This window comes from Helianthus annuus, chromosome 13, assembly GCF_002127325.2.
Source record: "Helianthus annuus cultivar XRQ/B chromosome 13, HanXRQr2.0-SUNRISE, whole genome shotgun sequence".
NCBI lineage: Eukaryota > Viridiplantae > Streptophyta > Magnoliopsida > Asterales > Asteraceae > Helianthus > Helianthus annuus.
In genome coordinates, this window is record NC_035445.2 from 74,638,529 (window position 1) to 74,660,369 (window position 21,841).

General features: G+C 41.0%; 1 protein-coding gene across 1 annotated transcript; it reads right to left on the reverse strand.

The window, feature by feature from the left end:
- Window positions 1-19,970: 19,970 nt before the first annotated feature.
- On the reverse strand, window positions 19,971-20,900 carry LOC110901056. Its single transcript, XM_022147911.1, has one exon. It carries the CDS (start codon window positions 20,898-20,900, stop codon window positions 19,971-19,973), a length of 930 nt encoding a protein of 309 aa, XP_022003603.1.
- Between the last annotated feature and the right edge of the window lie 941 nt (window positions 20,901-21,841).

Here is a 21,841-nt window from a genome sequence, read left to right on the forward strand (position 1 = left end):
TTACAATAAATTTTAAGTTGAAATAAATCTATCTTTGCTTCCGCTGTGCATTATAATTTGTGTTGTTTGACTATGACGATATCAACTACGTCACGATAATCCCCCACCGGTGACACGTGGAAATTAGGGGTGTGACAGGTTGGTATCAGAGCCAACACTGAGTGAATTAAACACTAGCCTTTTTGGGTTTAGTCTCAGTGCACGAATTGCACATTCTTCGAGTTCCGATGTCTAGACAAAGAACATAGGACAAACTCTGTTTTGTTTTATTTTTGGGTCTTATTTTATTATATTGTGGTTATCTAAAACTTATATGCAGGTCAACATGCCACCAAGATTTCTTCGCGGACGAGGCAAGGCCCCTGTCACGGGTCACGACCACGAAGCCGGGCCTTCGCACCGGCGTACCCCGTCCATCACCATGAGCACTAGTCCACAAGAGCCGTGGAGGCTCTATGTTGAACCCGGGAGACGATCAGTTTCCCTCAGCTCTTCACCTTCTTACCAGCATTCATTTGGGCCCCAGTCAGAAAATGAGCCCAACGAGCAACCACCCTCTTTCATACCTCTGTAGAGATCCAACTCTCACCACTCCTTTGGTGACCCAACCCCAACCTTCCAGAGCCGGTTCAACCCGGTCAACATTTTTCCAGAACCCGTGGGTTTTAACCCACTTGGACCGGAAGACCACTTCTCTGGGGAAAACGATATGGACGAGGATACTGACCCTATGGAGCCTGCTACAGGGACGCCCAACCACCCGATAGAGATCTCTGACGGATCATCTTTTCACGGATCGCCTTATCGCGGTCCAGACAGCTACGAGGAGAGGTTCCGAAACATCAACTGGTATTTTACCCCCTCACACCACTCGTCCCCATACCAGCAGCAGCAGCAGCCGCAACAGCAACAACAACAGGATCCTTCTCAGGATTCTCGTTTCGTGGCAGTCACTCCGCCACCACCACCACCAGTGGAACAGCAGCCGCCTCCGGAGCCACCGAGGCGGAGGAGATCGAACGCATGGATGTCCGTGCGAGGGGGTGTCCGCATCAGCACACCCCAACCATCAAGTGGCAGCCATTATCCGCCACTTCAGGAGGAAGAGGAAGAACCACAATTGGGGGGTCCATCAAGCCCCATTCCAGAAATCAACTTAGTGCCTATGGCACCTCCGTTGGGTTTTGACAACCCAATCCCTGCATACGCTGGTTCAGCAGCGTATAACCCCTTTGAGCAGCCAGTGCATACTCATTACAACTTCGGCTATGCGGAGGTCGATCCATATCAAGTAGCTCGGGACTACAACGCTCTTCATCCTGAAGGACCATACGGAGGACCATGGACCACTGGCCGCCGCAGCCACAGCTGATTCCGCCGGAACATCAGCAGGAGGTTCTTGAGAGGTTGCATCAAGTCGAACAGGAAGTTCGAGAAGACCGCAGGGAGCGGCAAGGCTTCTTCAAGGGCATGTCAGACTTGCTAAAGGGGAAGTCTAAGAGGAGGGGTCATTAAGGACCTTTGATGTTTGTCTGCTTAGTTGTAATCAGTCCCTGCGTGGACTTTATGTTTCTGTATTCAGCTCCTGCGTGAGCTTGTCTTTTAGTATTCTGCCCCTGCATGGGCATGTCTTTCAGTTGACCCCTGCGTGGGTTTGTTTGTTGTTTTATTTGTTGTATTTCGCCCCTGCGTGGGCATGTTGTTGTAGAAGTCCCGTTTTGGGCAAATGATGTACTGTTAAATCTTGATTTAGTGAAATGTTGCATTTAAATTTTCATGATTGTTGTTATAAATAAGTATATGAATAAACTTAAAATAAAATGAAAATAACATTTCCTAAAATAAAGAAGACCTACCATTTGTGTAAAATGGCAAAATCTAAAAAGGGACAAGACCTAGCCACATGTCATTTTAAGACAAGGCCAAGATGGTATCTCCATAATTAGATTCAGGTCCATAATTAACGTCTCAACTTAGGATTGATCTGCGTTATAAAGAGAATCTAAGGGGTAAGACCTAGCCACGTGTCGTTGCAGATATGGCCAAGATGGTAGAACCTGTCTAGAAGATTCCAAATTCTGTTAACATCTGTAAGTATGTTAACATAGTGGGCAAATTGTGACACAATAAAAGTCACGCAGGCCATCATTGAAAATTGGGTTAATTTGAAATTCCCTGTAAGTAAATGTCCATTCCTTGGGAATGAAGTGCCTACGGGTAATAATTAATGTCCTAGGGACTAAGAGACAGTTAGAGTCTGCAACTCACTGTCTAGAATAGGGAAATGAACTGTGATTCAAACCCTAATGCCTTGATTCTGTAAGAATCCGGGTTATAAGCTAACACTGTCCTTGTGACTAAGTTATATGTTAATTCTTAACTATAATATAGGGTTATAATGCAAACCCTGAATTTATGTTTAACTAATAATTTAACCTGCAATGGCTATTTAAAACCATGGTTAATAAAATACATAAAATACTGTATTAGCTATTAAATAAAACCTTGCCCATTATTGTTTATATGTAGCAATTGAAGCTACATGGCGGGGTCGGATGAAGTGAATAGTCGTCCGGTGAAAAACCACGATAATGCAAGGATACAGCTAACTGGTGCGGAGTTGAAAGCACTAGTGGATGATGCGGTTACAAAGGCATTAGAAAGACAGTACAGTGAGTACAGTGGGACCCATAGTAGAACCCTGTCTACACCACATAATAAATCTAAGACTCATTCAGAGGCTCACAGTAAGCCACCTTCTGTCAAACCCAAGTCTAAAAAGGAGGAATCCAAGAAGGAGGACTCCAAGAAGGAGGATGATAGACATTCTTCGAATGAAAATGATAATCATTCCAAGAAGATTGTGCTTTATGATGCCCCACGTGCCAAGGGTTGCACGTATAAATACTTTGTATCTTGTAAACCCCGGGATTTCACTAGGGAGAAGGGGGCAGTAGACTGTATGACTTGGCTTGATGAAATGGAGACAGTAGTGGACATAAGTGGCTGTGCTGAAAAAGATATTGTGAAGTTTGTGACGCAATCTTTCAAGGGTGATGCCCTGCAATGGTGGAAGTCGTTGATTCAAGCCACCGGGAAAATACCTCTATACAACATGTCTTGGGAACAATTTGTTGCCCTAATCAAGGAGAATTATTGCCCACAGCACGAGGTCGAGGGAATAGAGTCTGATTTCCTATCTCTGGTTTTGAAGAACCTAGACTGCCAGGCTTACCTCACAACCTTCAATACCTTGTCGAGGCTGGTTCCCTATCTTGTAACACCTGAACCAAAGAGGATAGCCCGTTTCATTGGGGGTCTGGCCCCAGAAATTAAATCAAGCGTCAAGGCCTCTCGGCCCACTACTTTTCGATCAGTGGCTGACCTATCTTTGTCCCTTACAAAAGACGCAGTTAGACAGAGATCACTGAGGGCCGCAGATGCCGAGAAACGAAAACGCGAAGATGATGGTTCGCGACGCCCAGATAAGAAGCGGAAGGGCAATGACGACCACAAGAAAGGGTCGGGATCCAAGAAGGGAGATCAACAGACGGGTGAAAAACCCAGGTGCAAAGTTTGTAGGAAGCACCATTTTGGGAAATGCAGGCAGGAGTCTAGGTCCCAATCTCAGCAGAAATTATGTGGGATTTGCAAGTCCCCGGATCATAAGGCATTAGACTGCAAGAAGCTTAAGGATACCACCTGCTACAATTGTAATGAGAAGGGACATATTAGACCCAACTGCCCGAAGCTTGCCAAGAAAACGGAGGAAGGAAAGAAGACTAATGCAAGAGTCTTCCGCATGGATGCAAAGGAAGCTATTCAGGACGATAATGTCATAACAGGTACTTTCCTCATAAATGATGTCTACGCAAGGGTATTATTTGACTCTGGGGCGGATAGGTCCTTTGTAGATAATAAGTTCTGTGAACTGTTGAAATTACCTGTTGAAATTCTAAGTATGAAATATGAAGTGGAATTAGCTGATGGAACAATAGAAACAGTTTTGACTGTGTTAGATGGATGTGTCTTATCCATTAGGAACCACTCTTTTCCTTTGTCCTTGTTACCCTTTAAGCTAGCAGGCTTTGATGTAGTGATAGGAATGGATTGGTTATCGCGTAACCAAGCCCAGATAGTGTGCAACAAGAAGCAGGTAGTAATCAAGACCCCATCTGGTGAGCCACTCACTATTCAGGGAGATACTCAACACGGAATGCCAGAGCGTGTGGCCATGCTTAAGGCATCCGGGTGCACGAGTAGGGGTTGTGTCATTTATATGGCACGAGTAACCATTGACGAGAAGAAACCCAGGATCGAAGACATACCGGTCATTTCTGACTATCCCGAGGTTTTTCCGGAGGAACTACCTGGTTTGCCACCAGATAGGCAGGTGGAATTTAGGATTGACATCATCCCCGGAGCTGCACCAGTGGCCAGAGCACCGTATAGATTAGCACCAACGGAGATGAAGGAATTAAGGACACAGCTTGATGATTTGCTAGCTAAAGGCTTTATTAGACCTAGTTCATCTCCATGGGGAGCGCCAATTCTGTTTGTCAAAAAGAAGGATGGATCAATGCGTCTATGCTTGATTACCGTGAGCTAAACAAGGTTACTATCAAGAACAGATATCCTTTGCCTAGAATCGATGATCTATTCGACCAGCTACAGGGAGCGAGTTACTTTTCCAAGATAGATCTCAAGTCTGGCTATCATCAATTGAAGGTCAAGGAGGAGGATGTACATAAGACCGCGTTTAGGACTCGTTATGGTCATTACGAGTTCCTAGTGATGCCTTTTGGGCTCACTAACGCGCCTGCCGCATTCATGGATCTCATGAATCGCGTATGCAAGCCTTATCTAGATAAATTTGTCATCGTCTTCATCGACGACATCCTCATCTACTCAAAGAACCAAGCTGACCATGAGGAGCATCTTCGGTGCATTCTCAAGCTACTCCATCAAGAAAAACTCTATGCCAAGTTTTCAAAGTGTGAGTTTTGGCTTCGCGAAGTCCAGTTCCTTGGTCATGTTGTGAGCGAACGTGGAATTCAAGTGGATCCCGCAAAGATAGAAGCTATTATGAACTGGCAAGAGCCAAAGACACCTTCAGAGATTCGTAGCTTCCTAGGTTTGGCTGGATACTACAGGCGTTTTATTGAAAACTTCTCAAGAATTGCTGCACCCTTAACGTCATTAACACGTAAGAACATTAAGTTTAATTGGGGGCCTAAGCAGCAAGAATCCTTTGATATCTTGAAGCAGAAGTTGTGTAACGCTCCAGTACTGTCTCTACCTGAAGGCATTGAAGAATTTGTGGTGTATTGTGATGCGTCACACACCGGAATGGGTTGTGTGTTAATGCAAAAGGGCAAGGTCATAGCCTACGCTTCACGTCAATTAAAGGTGCACGAAAAGAATTACACCACCCATGACTTAGAGTTGGGTGCCGTTGTATTTGCACTAAAGCTTTGGAGGCATTATCTGTATGGGAAGAAGTGCGTGATCTACTCCGACCACAAGAGCCTTCAACATCTGTTCAATCAGAAAGATTTGAACATGAGGCAGCGACGATGGATGGAAACCTTGAACGATTACAATTGTGAAATAAGATACCATCCAGGCAAGGCTAATGTAGTCGCAGATGCTTTGAGCAGGAAGGAAAGAGTGAAGCCGATAAGGATCAATGCCAAGAGCATTGAAATTAAGAGCAGCTTGAATGAAAGGTTGTTAGCTGCACAAAAGGAAGCTGTGTTGGAAGCTAACTATTCCGAGGAGAAATTAGGAGTAACTGAAGAACAGTTGTCCTACGATAAAAACGGAATGTTGAGATTAAATGGATGAATATGGGTTCCTGTATATGGAGGACTTCGTGATGTTATCCTCAAGGAAGCACACAGTTCCAAGTATTCTGTCCATCCTGGAGCTGATAAGATGTACCAGGATTTAAAGGCGAATTATTGGTGGATAGGCTTGAAAAAGTCTATAGCTGCTTATGTAGCTAAATGCTTGACGTGTGCTAAAGTCAAAGCTGAACATCAGAAGCCGTCAGGTTTACTTCAACAGCCTGAAATTCCCACTTGGAAATGGGAAGTGGTGACGATGGACTTCATCACCAAATTGCCTAAGACACCGAAGGGAAATGATACTATATGGGTCATAGTTAATAGACTGACTAAGTCAGCACACTTCCTGCCCATTAGAGAGACCTTCAGCTCTGACATGCTAGCCCAATTGTACGTAGATAAGATTGTGGCCTTGCATGGTGTGCCAGTATCTATTATCTCGGATCGGGATACTAGATACACATCTCATTTCTGGAAGAGTTTCCAATAGTCTCTGGGCACTCAATTGAATTTCAGTACGGCTTACCACCCTCAGACGGACGGGCAGAGTGAACGTACCATTCAGACGTTGGAAGACATGCTGCGTGCATGTGTGATTGATCTAGGAGGAAGTTGGGACAGGCATTTACCATTAGTCGAATTCTCCTACAATAATAGCTACCATACTAGCATTAAGGCTGCGCCTTTCGAGGCACTATATGGTAGAAAGTGCAGAACGCCCATTTGTTGGGCAGAAGTGGGAGATACGCAATTATCAGGTCCTGACTTAGTCTTCGAGACAACGGACAAGATTGTCCAAATTCGCGACCGCCTGAAAGCTGCTCGAGATAGGCAGAAGAGCTATGCGGATGAAAGGCGAAAGCCTCTCAAGTTTGAGGTTGGCGATAAGGTTTTGCTCAAAGTATCACCTTGGAAGGGGGTGATGCGAATTGGCAAGAAAGGTAAGTTAAGCCCAAGGTATATAGGACCTTTCGAGATCATCGAATGTGTAGGATCAGTGGCTTATAAGTTGAACTTACCTGAGGAGCTCGATGGTATTCATAATTATTCCACGTCTGCAATCTAAAGAAATGTCTAGCTGACAAGTCGCTAGTCATACCACACACGGATGTGCATATAGACGAGAGCTTAAAATTTGTGGAAAAACCTGTGTCGATTGAGGATCGACAGGTAAAGAAGCTTCGGAGGAAGCTTGTGCCTCTTGTCAAGGTAAAATGGGATGCTCGTAGAGGTCCTGAATATACATGGGAGTTAGAGTCCAAAATGCAAGAGAAATACCCTCAATTGTTTCAGTAAATCTCGAGGTCGAGATTTCTTTTAAGGGGGTGAGGATGTAACACCTCGGAAATTCCTGTCCATTGAAATAAAGACACGTGTCATGAGAAACAGACGTGTCAGGAAAACCGGATCAAATAAAAAGATGTATGGTAGGATTTTTAATAAAAAGGGCGTCATGTTATTTAAAATACCTCTGAACGACCCAAGGGCGACATGTTATTAAATCACCTCTGAGCGACCCGAATTTTTATAAATCCCAAGATCCTTAAATCATTTGATAAACATCCTACATGATAATCGGTGGGTTCCAAATAAATAAAGTTCCATCTTTATTATTATGGACTTTGGATTAATAAGGTTTGTTACTACTGAAAATACTAAATAAAATCCTTGTAAATGGAATCAAGAATGATTATGAAGCTTGTTAACAATAATGGGAATCCAAGACTTGTTCTTGGTGTTTCCGTCACTTTACAAGTCCCATAAAAGGTCACATGAAGGAGGAAACATGTAAGACCTATCCAAGCATGCAATGGCTGAGCCAGTGGCCCCACTACTGAAAAAGATGGTCTGAATTCGGAAATGGTTTGATTGCATGGTCAAGACTTAAAAGTTTACAAATTTTTGTCCTCTGACCAACGGTTACGGACCGCAAGGCTCAAGGCTTACGGTCCGTAAGGAGGATACTTGGGCGATTTCAGCAAAGGTCGGTTACGGACCGTAACCATTTCAGCATACGGTTCGCAAGAGATGCTTACGGACCGCAAGGCCTTAAGCTTACGGTCCGTAAGGCTGTCGCTGGCAGCAGGTTTTGGACAGCTGCCTGTTCAGCCTGTTGCACCGACTTAAATAGTGGTTTTTCAAAACATGGGACTTGCTAGGCAGTTTTTAGCCACATAGGGACACCTGGGGTGATCACACATCAATTGTAGACTTGCATGTCTTGATCTTTAGCTCATGGGTGCACTATATAAGGGTCAAGAGTTGTGACCATTTGATCATTCATTTGCATCTTCACTTCTAGAGCTCCTGGATAGCTATCAAGTTTTCTTAGGCTCCATAATCCTTCTTAGGACTCTTGTAAGTGTTCTTAACCTCCCTTAATCCATTTTAGCTTAGTTAATTAGCTAAAAGTCAAACCATCGTAATTAAGGTTTGACTTCGGGATTAGTCCATAATTACTCACTAATATCCCGAATTAAAAATACCTTTAAGTAGGTAATTATGTGGGTAACAAACCCTTAAAAGGGTAATTCCAGAATCCCACTCTAACTATGCTAATTGTCGAGTCAAAGTACATTATAAAAAGTCAACAAAAATGACTATTTGCGAATTAATGCATAATTAGCAATGTAGGTTACATGCAATCTGTTTGATCATTAAAATAACTTGGTAATTAATGTAAGAACATGTTCCAACATGTTCAACTCGACAATTTTCAGTTTAGGCTCGGTTTGGAACCGAATGTCGCAAAGTTTGACTTCTGCTTTGACTTTCAGTTCTGACCCATTTAAGCCAAGATTAGGATTGCCTTAGAGCTTCTTTTGAACCTATTTACATGTTAGTATAACTCTCTGAGATTATACAACTTGGTTCATTGGATATCCTATTCACATGCATGTTTCTGTTAATCGCTTATATGTTGACCATTATGCCCATTTGATCTTAAAACGTGATTTTTGAAAATGTAAAAGGGTAGGCACCTTAGTTGCTGATTTATAAACTTGCACCCAAAATTTGAAGTCAGTTTGAGGTCTAGATTAAGAGTTATGCTCAATAGCGTAATTAAGAGCTTCTTTACTAATTAAATGGCGTAAATTACGTATAGCCTATTAAAACCCAAATTTTTATACCAAACTTTTACCCACTGTTAGAAAATACTATTTTGGGATTTTTGGTAATTTTTATTTATTTTTAGGCTGAGCATAACTTAGTGTTCTAAGATTAATTCGGTTTATGCTGGTTTTGCCCTTTTTAGCCATAAAATGAGTTTTACAAAACCTTTTGACCTCAAACCAATTTCTACTGATTTGTTATGATAAATAAATTATTTTGAGCCTTCTGGAATATTATAAATATCAGATTTTTACAGAAAACCCGGAAATGGCTCCAAATCGCCTTTTTAGGCATTTTTAACACATAAGTGTGCACTAGGACCTTATTTAGCATAAGGGTTTGAACCTACTGATGTAATTAGTATACTTTTATATTTTTAAACAGTAGGCAAATGTTTTGAACTCAGAATTCCAGAATTTACCTTTTAGGCACTTGTGAAATTACCAAAATGCCCCTACGGTGCATAGTAAGGTTAAAGTCAATAAATTTCACATAATTTTGATACCCTACTGTTATGACTTAGTAAATTAAATATATTTACTAATGTAATCAGACCTGTAACTCAGGTTATTAATTTAACTCTTTTACACCTTATGAAATGACCAAAACGCCCTTATGAGGCATAGTTTTGGTTTAAAAATCATTTGGGGCATAATGGAAGGTATCATTCTGATATCACAACATATTTTAAGTATATTAACTTCAGAAACTTGTATTTGACTCCTATGGTTACTCGTTACGCATTATACGCGTTCGGATCGGCTTATGTGGCTTGTTTGGCCATTTTAGCCGAAACGGGTCAAACCATATCTTTTTGGTCTCAAAATCCAGAATGTGATTATGATACCCATATAAAACAAGTGTGCAAACTTGTTGTGGCAAAAACCACATTCTAAAACGGTCTTCGCCTTATTGTGCGTTTAAAACCGTAATCACCGGTCTAAGCTTAAGACCCGTTAGGATTCTAATAGGTTATTAAAACCTTAATTTCCAGATCTAGGAGCCCAGTAAAAGCTACTTGCACTCGTTATATTTGGTTTATACTTTGCTCAGGTAAATACATTTAACTTATTTTCCCTATACGGGCTTGGGGTACGGTATATAAAATACCGCTTGGTCGGGGAATTGACCTTAACCAGTTGATGGTTAAGTGCTGTCAAATTAACTCGTTTGAAAATGCTGTTTTGTTTGTTTAACGCCTTTGGAGGTTTAATGACCATGTCCCGGATATCCTTGGCATCATTCCATGAATGGCCACGACCTTAGCACACGGGTGTAGGCGTACACCCGTAGTGCATTTTATTGCATATAATCGTCGTCACGGGAGGAGTCTCGCGGCGATTTATATTAAGTGGTGTGTCTATTGAGCTTTAACCCGACACGACCCGGGTTACTGAACGCAGAACAAACATGTAATTCTTTTACAAGATTATTAAGCAAATAATTATCCCAAGTTATAAAAAGTTTTATGCCACGTGCATTTAAATCAATTTTAAACATTTTTCAAAATGAGTCAGTTGAATTGTATTTACCAGTGTAAACTGACGTATTTTCCAAAAAGACTAAGTGCAGGTACTACGCGCAATAGGTTGGTCACTCCTTAAGCATCCATAGAAGTCTCGCAAGCTTAGGATGCATGAAGTCTGTTGAAATGAAGTTTCCTTTTTGTTTGATTCTGCCTGTGGATTTTATTTCGACATTTTGTGATACTTGGATATTACAATAAATTTTAAGTTGAAATAAATCTATCTTTGCTTCCGCTGTGCATTATAATTTGTGTTGTTTGACTATGACGATATCAACTACGTCACGATAATCCCCCACCGGGCCCACCGGTGACACGTGGAAATTAGGGGTGTGACAGTCTTAGGAAGAAAAGATATTGTTTGGTTTTTGTTGATGACTTTTCTAGGTTTACATGGACTAACTTTTTACATTCCAAAGATGAGACTACAAGCATTCTACAAGACTTTGTTACACAGGTTGAAAAGCAGTTTGATCTTCCAGTAAAAATCTTCAAAAGTGAAAATGGCACAAAGTTTAGAAATAAGGAGTTAGATGATTTCTGTGTATCAAAAGGAATTGTAAGGCAGTACAGCATTCCAAGGGCACCAGAATAAAATGGGGTTGTTGAGAGAAAGAACAGGACTTTGATTGAGGCTGCCAGAACCATGCTAGCTGATTCAGGTTTGCCATTAACTTTTTAGGCAGAGGCAGTAAACACCGCTTGCTATGTCCAAGACAGAGTTTTAATCAACCCCAGGCATCAAAAGACTGCCTATGAACTGCTGTATAAAATAAAGCCATTGATTTCATATTTCAAAGTTTTTGGCTGTCCATGCTTCATTTTAAACTTAAAAGATTCTATCTCAAAGTTTGCAACCAAAATTGATTGTGGTTACCATCTGGGATACTCAACCACTGCTAAGGCCTGCAAAGTGTTTAACACAAGGACTAAGACAGTGGAAGAGACTTTGAATGTAAAGTTCAATGAACTTTCATCAATGAAAATCCCAGCAAATCCTGCAGATTTATTTGATCTTGATAAATTCACATTTGAAAGTGTTGCTGTCAAGTCTAACAATGCAAGTCCATCAGAAAATTCATCATCAGACTACGGATATGAAATCATCATTCCACAACAAAAGTCTGCATCAAATGGTAGAGCAGCAGATGTTCAAAACAGCTGTCAAAGTTCAACCACTGCTACCTCAACAGTTGTTGACCAAAGTAGCCCATCAACCCTTGCTTCCACATCATCAAACACTGTTGATAAAAGTCCTCAAACAGTGGATAAAAGTCAGCATGTGTTCACTCCATTACCTCCTATTCCACCACCTTTTGAAGCCACTGGTGGATCATCAAAGCCACCAGCGGTGGTTAGCTCAGATGATTCACATCTGCAGCCTTCCCCACTTAATGCCATTTTCCATACCAAGGAGATCTTATCTTCTTGAAATCTCATCCACCTGATCAAATCATTGGCAACATCAATGAAGGGGTGCTCACAAGAAGTCAATCCCAAAACATTTATCTTTTTGCCGGTTTCCTATCTCTCCATCAGCCAGTCAAGTACCAAGAGGCACTAAAAGAAAACAGTTGGGTAGAAGCCATGCAAGAGGAGCTCCAACAGTTTAGAAGACAACAAGTTTGGGAGCTTGTACCATTGACAGAGGGTGTGAGTCCTATTGGCACAAAATGGGTATTCAAAAATAAAACTGATGAAAGGGGTATTATTGTCAAGAATAAAGCCAGGCTTGTGGTTCAAGGGTTCAGACAGGAAGAGGGCATTGACTATGATGAAACATTTGCCCCTGTAGCAAGATTGGAAGCTATCAGACTATTCCTGGCCTTTGGTGTCAACCACAACATCAAGGTGTATCAAATGGATATCAAATGTGCATTCCTCTATGGTAAGATTCAAGAAGAGGTTTATGTTTGTCAACCTCCAGGCTTTGAGGATCCATTTAATCCAAATCATGTCTACAAGCTAAATAAAGCTTTGTATGGCTTGAAACAAGAACCAAGGGCCTGGTATGAAACTCTTTCCAGCTTTCTACTTTCCATTGGTTTCACAAGAGGTAAAATAGATAAAACACTGTTTTTGAAATAGAGAGAGAAAGACTTGATTATTGTCCAAATTTATGTGGATGACATCATTTTTGGAAGCACATGTAACAAAATGTGTGAAGAGTTTAGGAAACTCATGATAGCTGAGTTTGAAATGAGTGTAATGGGTGAACTCCAGTGCTTTCTTGGTCTCCAAGTAAGGCAAATGCAAAATGGCACTTTTATCCATCAAGGCAAATATGCCAAAAGAACTTTCAAAGAAATTTGAGATGGATGATTGTAAGCCATGCAGTACACCCATTGCAACCAATAAAATAGTCATGTCTGATGAAAAGGATGATTTGGTTGATCAAACTCTGTATAGAAGCATGATTGGGTCTTTATTATACCTAACTGCATCTAGGCCAGACATCATGTTTGCAACATGTGTTTGTGCAAGATCCCAATCAGCCCCTAGAAAGTCAAACCTTATTGCTGTAAAAAGGATATTCAGATACCTAAAAGGTGCTCCCACACTTGGTATCTGGTATCCAGTTGATGGTAAAACTGAGCTTTCAGGTTTCTCAGATAGTGACTTTGCTGGATGTGACAAGACAAGGAAGTCCACTTCAGGAGGGTGCCAATTCCTAGGCAATTGCTTAGTGTCTTGGCAAAGCAAAAAGCAAGCAGCTGTTTTCACATCCACTGCTGAGGCAGAGTATATAGCTGCTGCAAGCTGTACAGCCCAACTGCTTTAACTTCAAAATCAATTGCTGGATTTTGGTATCACTGCCCTAAAGACACCTCTCATGTTGGACAGTCAGGCAGCAGAGAATATCATCAAAAATCCAGTTTCTCATTCAACCACCAAGCACATTGATATCAGACATCACTTTGTGAGGGATTGCTATGAAAAAGGTTTGATTTCTCTGCACCATGTTCTAACTAAAGATCAGCTGGCAGATGTGCTAACCAAAGCATTAGACACATCCACCTTTGAAAGCTTGATCTCTAGGATTGGCATGCTGAACATGGAATAACAGGCAAAATCCTGTTTTTCTATGAATAAAAGCGTTAAAATGTTTTCAGAAAATAAAAAATCCATCCTTAAAAATAGCTAAAAATGATTTTTTTCATTAAATCCTTAAAAGTCTGCCATAACCACTGTTTTGTTCAAACATCTGTTCTGCTCAAAATTCTGTCCACTGCTGAAAGTCAACCCCTGTTCTCTCATTTCCTTGATAAGCACTATTGCTCAAATTCAGTGTTTTATCCACTGATATGCTATCCACTGATAGTATAAAGCATCCATTGCTTTCATTATTACCGTTACAACCACTGATCTTGTTCCATCAGTGGTTTTCATAAAACATTCAATTCATCAGGGGTTGGCACGTGGACAATACATAGCGGTCAGATCTTTTGTAACCGCTGCCACATCAGCATTCATTTTTTCCACTATAAAACCCTGATCAAAACCCCCAAACAGGGTTTTACACTGTCGAATTGAATTCTAAAATTCCTTTCTCAAAGCAGTTTCCATCTCTCTCTCTCTCTCTCTCTCTCAAATCATTCATCGTTCTTCTTCTCCAAAATGATAAAATCAAAGTCTTCTTCATCTGCTAAATCCACTTCAAAATCACCTTCTAAAAAGGCCACTTAAATGGCTACCACACCCATTGAAATTCCATACAAAGCTCCTCACAACTATCTGGGTCTCCTCACAAAACCCAGTACCATCGATACCTACGATTCCATCATTGATACTATGTCATCTTCAAAGTATAAAACTTTGTTGACAACAGATGCTCCAATTTACCTAAAAACCCAAAGAGAATTTTGGAAAAATGTCGCGCTTGAAACCTAAGGTGAGACAGTCATAGCCATTAATTCCTCAATAATGGGTAAAAAGGTCCACATCACCCCACAATCCATTTCAGAAGTATTTGAACTCGATGATCAACAAGGTAAAACTTTTTTTTCCCAAAAACGAGTATCAAATTGATTTTCTTGAGAGGGGGTATGCAGAAGAGATGAGAAGGGATACCTTACAAAAAGGTAACTTCCCTCCTATAACAAGATTTTTATTCCATACCCTCTTGATGTGTGTTTCAAATAAAACAACTGCTTTTAATGAGATACCATTAAAGATTCAATACCTGGCATATGCTATTTTACAAAATGAAAATTTTAACTATTCCCAGGAAATCTTTGATGACTTGGTTAAAAATGCTGCAAAAACATTTTTATTATTTCCAAGGTTCTTAAGTTATTACTTTCAAAAGAAATTTGGAAAGGATGATACACATGTGCTCATCCAAGGTGATTCTTTTGAAATAAACAGCTTAACAGCTGAAACTTTTACAAGATTATCAACACCTTGCAAAACAAAAGCAGAGGTTCCTGAGCAGAATTTAGCAGCTACCACTGCTCCTCAGGTATCTGCTGCTGAGCGCACTGCTCTAGGTGATCACAACAGCAAAACAACTGCTGTGAAACCCACACCTAAAATCACCAAAAAGCCAAGACAAAAGAAAACACAAAAGCCCCCCAAACCTACAAAAAAGACAACTTTGGAAGATGAGATCCCAGAGCAACTGCCAGTGACAACACAAAAGTCACTAAAAACCACTGCTGCTACTTCCTCACAGCAGACGGTAGAAAAATCTCAACCCATGCCTCAAACTCCTCCTGCTTCTTCTCAAAAAGATCAGGTTGTAAAAACAGGGACACCACAATATGATGCTCTGGAATCACTTGCTTCCATCATCCACAGCCCACAGCCCGGGGCAAATTCGTTTTCTACACCCAACCTCACCTCCACAATTCCCCCACAAACAAAATTATTGTTTGATGCTCTTGATCTGAACCAGACACAAACCAGTCCTTCTCAATCACCTGTCAATGAGAACATACCTCAACAAGTGACTGGGTCTGATGTTTCAGTCATTGCTAACCCACCAACAACACCTGAGGAGGTTACACCCCTTGAGTTACAAGTAACTCTTGGTGGTAGTCCAAGTGAAGCAGCCACTACAAGTGCTGAACCCACTGGTTTGCATTTGGACAGTGGTTACATCAATAAGACTTCCTTGGAGGCAACTTCTTCTCTGGGAACGCTGGTGTATCCAATTTTCACTGGTTCACTAAAAAGTGTTTCTCAATTTGAAGGAAAAAGTCCCCAGTACCAAGACAAAGGGGCATCAGTGGATGACTTTTGGAATACATTCCCTGAGTCAACCATTGTTATAACCACTGAATGTGGGAAATCAAATGATCCCATTAAGTTGGGTGATGGTTTAATGTACCAAGAATTGACGGCTAGAGTTGATAAACTGGATACTTCTGTTGCAGAAATCAAATACATGCTGCAACAGTTGTTGAAAGTTCAGAAGGTACCACCCACTGCTGCACCAACTCCAACAGCTGCTTCATCATCTGCTCCATCCACAGATGAGCTGTGGAGTTTGTTTCAACCACTGCTCCAACATCAAAGAGAATTAGCTGATCAGCAGCATGAGATTCAAGTCCAAAAGATCAGAAATCTCATGGAGTCAAGGTTTAAAGATACCCAAGCTGATATCAAGGCTATAAAGGCCCACATACTGAACACCACTGGCACTGCTCCTCCCACTATTATCTTTGTGGATAACCCACCACCAGATAATGCCAAAAAGGGGGAGAAATTGAAGCAGGTGAAAAAGATGGGATATGAAGATGGTCTGTATATTGAACCACAAAAAGATAGTATACTGGCAGACATCCCCTTGCCAGATGGAATCAAGAAGACTGATGTGACCACAAATGCACTTGGTGAAGCAGATGCTAGTGTAAAAAGGGATAAAGAGGCTAAGGATAAATCCAGGTGGGTACAGGAGAAAAGAGCATTTATGGAGCTGAGTGAGCAGGGTATTTCTGAGCCAAAGGATGATAAAAATCCTGAGCCAAAAAGAAAGAATCCCACTAGAAAAGTGAGGGAACCCAAACACACACTATCCAGACCCACAAAGCAAACTCCTAAACCTACCAAAAACCTCACATATCAATCTTCCACCCAAACAGCTGTTGTAACACCTGCGGTATCAACAGCTGTTGGTACTTCAGTGGTTTCAGCAGTTGTTAAACCAAAAACCACCACTTCAACTACAACAACTGCTCCCACTTCAATCACTGCCCCACCAAATATTCCATCACCACCAAAACTACCATCACCACCTAAAACAATCTCACCACCATCACCTCCTGCCAAAAAGCAAAAGACAACTGATGACACATCATCAGCTGTAATGGCAACATTGGTTGAAACACCAGTTGTTTCAACAACTGTCAGTCAGCAACCTTCCACTACAATAACCACCACTCAAATCACCACCACTGAACCATCCAAAACATCATCAGCCTCTCTTCAACCTAAAAGGAGAAGGTTAATTCTGAAAGATGATGATCCTTCACCACCACCAACATCTTCACAACCTTTATCACTTGTTACTATACCAAACCCTGTTCCTCTCTCTTCAGCACAAAGTTCAAAAGCCAATCACTGACATTACTCCTGCAAGTGTCCAATATCCTCTAGAGCTTATAGCTGTCAGAGAAGAGATCAAATCCTTCTACTTTGAGGATGACCCTGCTAAAAGGAGTTTGCCATCTGTTGAAGGATATCCCAGGCCTAACAACATTGAAGAATACTTGAAAGTTAAGGCTCAACAAGCAGAGGATATCTCCAAAAGAAATTCACAAGGAAAATCTGACAAAGAAATTCAAAGGCATTATCAATTTCTGCTCACACAAGTCAGATCTTTGGAGCAGATTGCAAAAAAATGTATGTCAGCAAATATCAGAAAAGGCAGATGAATCCTTGAGAAAAGACTATATTGAAAACATCATGGCTTACAAGAAATACAAGGGAGAAAAATACATGTACAAAGAATGGACCATTCCTGAGCTTGAAGGTGAAGCAGCTAGGATTCAAGACATGATTAAGAACAAGGTAAAACATACTCCACCTGATTGGGCAAAATACAAGAAGAATGTACCTAATAAGGTACTGGAGCTGAAGAGAATGAAAGAGGAAATGATCACTGCTGATTTTGGGTCAAGAAACCAAGTGTTGAGGTGGAATGAAGACAAAGTCAGGGCCACCTACAAAAGGTTGGAGGAATTAAGAAAGAAAAATCCAAAAATTCCACAAAAAGCTAACTATCCTGAAGCAGAGGTTTCAACAAGACCACCAAAGCTGCAAGTCAGGAAATCCACTGCTCCACATGCTGCTATCCACTATCAAAGAAGAAGACAAAAGCAGATGGATGCAGAAACACCAGAGGATCAAGCAGCTGGTGATGAAGTTTTAAAAATGGTCCTCAAACAAATGATGGCTGATATTCCTGAACTTGCTAAAGCTCAAAGCACTGCTAAGTCAGTCATCACCAGGCCATCATCTCCAAATTCCTCATCTAATAAAGATCTCCCAAGAAACCCACCAGACTCAAAAGTACTAAAGTGGAAAACTGACAAACAGACCCATGTACTGACTGTGATCAAGTTTAGTGGAGAAGTGAAGAAAATATCAAGGGAACAAGCACTAGGCCTGAGTGTTGAAGATCTACAGGATCTCCTTGATCTTCCACTGTGTAGGGATGAAGATGACACAGATGCCTTAGACTTTGAGTTACAACTCAATGGGCAAATAAGGGAACTGTTGATGAGGCAATAAAGTTCCACAATAATGAAGAGTTTTGGCATTATCTGTTCCAGGGGGAGATTATTGGGATTGAACCCTATCATAGGAACAGATAATTAAAGCCAAAACTGGATCAGAGCAGTGGGTCCAAAATAAGCAGAAGTTATGTTTACATTCTCTCCCCTTGAAAGTGGTTTCAACATCTGACGACCTCCATCCACGGATCCTTTACAACATCTGCTAATTACAACTACTGACCAAGTTAAAGGTTGATGAAGACTAAAGCCCTGTTGATCAATCTACTGCTATGGGTCAAGCACTGCTGAAGTTATCAAGTACTGCTGGAGTCACAACAGTGGAAGGATAAAACAGTAGTTTAGCCTTTCTTATGTAATGTATTGAAAACAGTAGATAGAATAGCAGTGTTTGTATTAGATCAGTTATTAGAGTTTGTTAGGAGGTTAGATGTCACTTTCATGGTGACGTCAGCAAAGATGCCACAGTGGTTTGGGTGTGCCTATAAATAGAACAGTACCCTGTACTGTTCTATTAGCTCTTCATCACTTTTCTTCATGTACGAACAAACACTGTGAGCTCAGGCTGAGAGGGAGTTTGTTACATGGATGCATTGTAATCGTAGTTGAAATAAATTCAATCATTCGGTTCTATGTGAAAATGTGTGTGAAAAGCAATTATCCTGTTTGATTGTGTGCAAAGTTTATTTTCCATTTATATTCCGCTGCATTACTTGTTCATCTTTCATCTTAATTCAAACGTAAAACACAATCAATCCAAACTCAGATCCTAAAAATCGTTAACTGTTCAGGCTAATCTCATCCAGCGCTCCCTTTAATCCAAGGCAGTGTTTATTAAGTTAAATGCTATCTGTGAGTATACTCGATCCCTTTTTGCTTTACGCACTTTTGGGTGTTACATACGTTACTTATTCTAAACCACAATCGACACACAACGCAAAGATTATTTATACGCTAACTGATATTGCATGCTACGTGTTATTCAATGAATGCTTGTATGTTATGTTAACATAGTGATTGTTGCCTGACACCTTAGCAACGATAGTACTATAGTTTGGACTCAGCACCTGCCATGGACAAGGGTTGTTAAGGGCTTTACTTCATGTGTCCCAGTGGGGATATGTGTTACGTATTCTACAACTCGCAGTCACGTCTGTGCATATTTCTCTATCGATAACCTACTTGCCTTCACTTTATACATGTTACATGCTGGTTATGCGTAAACTATTTCGAACTATATTATGCTATATCAAACTTGTATGCTCACATTTACACTTTGTGTATTGACCTCTACTTTAACGTATGTGACAGGTGTTTAGGATGCTATCTGCTAGGATGCTTGCTATGTGGAATCAAGTTAGGAAGGGTCTAGAAACGAACGAACAATTTATTTAAATCTGAGTTGTCGAAACAATTTACTGTCTTGAGATTCTTATTTCTGTAATAATTATTATACTGAGTATGTTATGGTATGGGACTTAACGTTAAATATTTGGTAATATTAGTTGTTATGGATTTCTCCTGGACAATCTGTTTCGCTCAGTGTCGCGCCCCGATGATTCCGCCATCGGTTGCGGTGTGACATAATGCTTGAAGAACCTAATCGAAAACCCATCCGGCCTGGGGCTTTCCCACCATCGCAACACTTGAGGGCAAACTGATCTCATCCAGGGAGAAAGGAGCACTAATGGAAGACGCTTGTTCAGGAGGTACCATAGGGAGACCAAGATTAGCAAAAGAAGGCTAACGTCGCATAGGCTTAGCGAAGTGTTTACGAAAAGCCCTCCACACATGGTCTTTAATAGCTTTGGGGTCCGTGATCCAATCATCCCAAATTTTCAGCCCATTTATCCGACTCCGGGCCTTATTAATGTTAACAATCCCATGAAAAAAAGATGAATTTTCATCCCCCAACTTAATCCAATTAAGACGGGCCTTCTGGTGTAAGTCTTTAGCCTTAGCTATTTCGATTTTTCTAATACTCAGTCTGATATTAACACAGAGTTTCTTTTCTTCTGAAGAGAGGTTGTGACCAGCAGCTTTCCTTCCCAACGCTTCAGCGGCCTTATTTAGATCTTCTAAGTTTTTTACTTCCAAAACCCGAATATCGCGTTGCCAAGCTTTAATGTCCTTTTTAACCTCTTTTAGCAAATTCGCAAAAGCAATATCCCTCCTCCCCCAACTTGCAATCTTCCCCACGTTATCAGCAACAATCCTATCGAGTTTCTCTTGACCGATCCAACTGTTGAAGAATTTGAAAGGGCTCGGCCCGAAATCATAATCCACACAAGAAAGGGAGACAGGACAATGGTCTGAAACACCTTTCCTGAGGGCAGCAAGAGACGCAAACGGCCACCGAGACATAAACCCGTCACACACCAAGATACGATCAAGCTTGCTAAGTTTGATTTCCTCATTATCCGAGATGTAAGTGAAGTTACCCCCTGTCATCTGATATTCAAGAAAACCGCATTGGTCAATAAACTCATTAAAACAAGCAGCACTAGCCTGATCAAATCGCGAATTAACCCTCTCTTCCGGCCATCTAACTTCATTGAAATCCCCCAAAGCTACCCATAAACCAGGCTGCTGGCATTTAAGGGAAAGAATCTCATTCCAGAATTTTCTCCTCGTAGCCTGATCGTTGGGAGCATAAACATTGAGAATGTTCATTCTCTCCTAAATTCCCTGAATAGCCCCCGAGGTTAAGACGAATGAAGAACCCACCAGGACTTCCTCAACCGTGAAGACACCTGGATCCCACATCGAAACCACCCCTCCCGACCTACCGATCGCATCGGCCAAGGCCAAATCCAGCTGGCTACTACCCCAAAACCTACGACAAAAATCCTTATCTAAACCAGATTTGTGAGTTTCTTGAATAGCAAGGAAAGAAAACTTCGTTTCTTTTTTGAGAGCACGAATCCAATGTATGTAATCTCATACATAAAATTTCTTGGTCTTTATATCAGTGTTGCAACATATTGAGTCACTGGTCATTCTTGTGAAACCATCATGTTCCACCCATTACAAACACACAATCTTTGTGTATCACGTAAGTAAGAAGCGAAAAAGGTTACTTATATACACTCAAACAAATGTTTAGATTTAATATAAACTAGGATAATACCCCACGGGCGTTGCGCCACGTACGTCACGTTAAAGCGTGCGTGGACGTCACACTAAATCGAGCCGAGTCATTGTGTCACTCAGCTTTTATTTAGCGCGGGTTATAACAAATCTATTGTGTACACATATTAGTAAGAATAACTATTCATGGCATAATATTCTACATATCATCTAGAAGCCGAAAAATGCGGTGCCAGTGATAGTAAACATGCCAAACGACAACTATTTTGTCAAACCTGGTGCCAATGTGGTGCCGATTGTAACAAATCCATTGTGTACACACGTTATTTTGTCAAACCTTTAAAATAACCTTCAAACCAATTGTCAAATGACCATAAATCTCACCAATTTAACCAAAACCCTTTTAATCTTTCAACTTCAATAATAGTACATGAACTCATTAAATCGAATTTAAAAATAAACAAAAAAATTAGCATACTTTTTGTACAATTATCATTAGAACCCCTCGCTCGAGCCAGGATTGT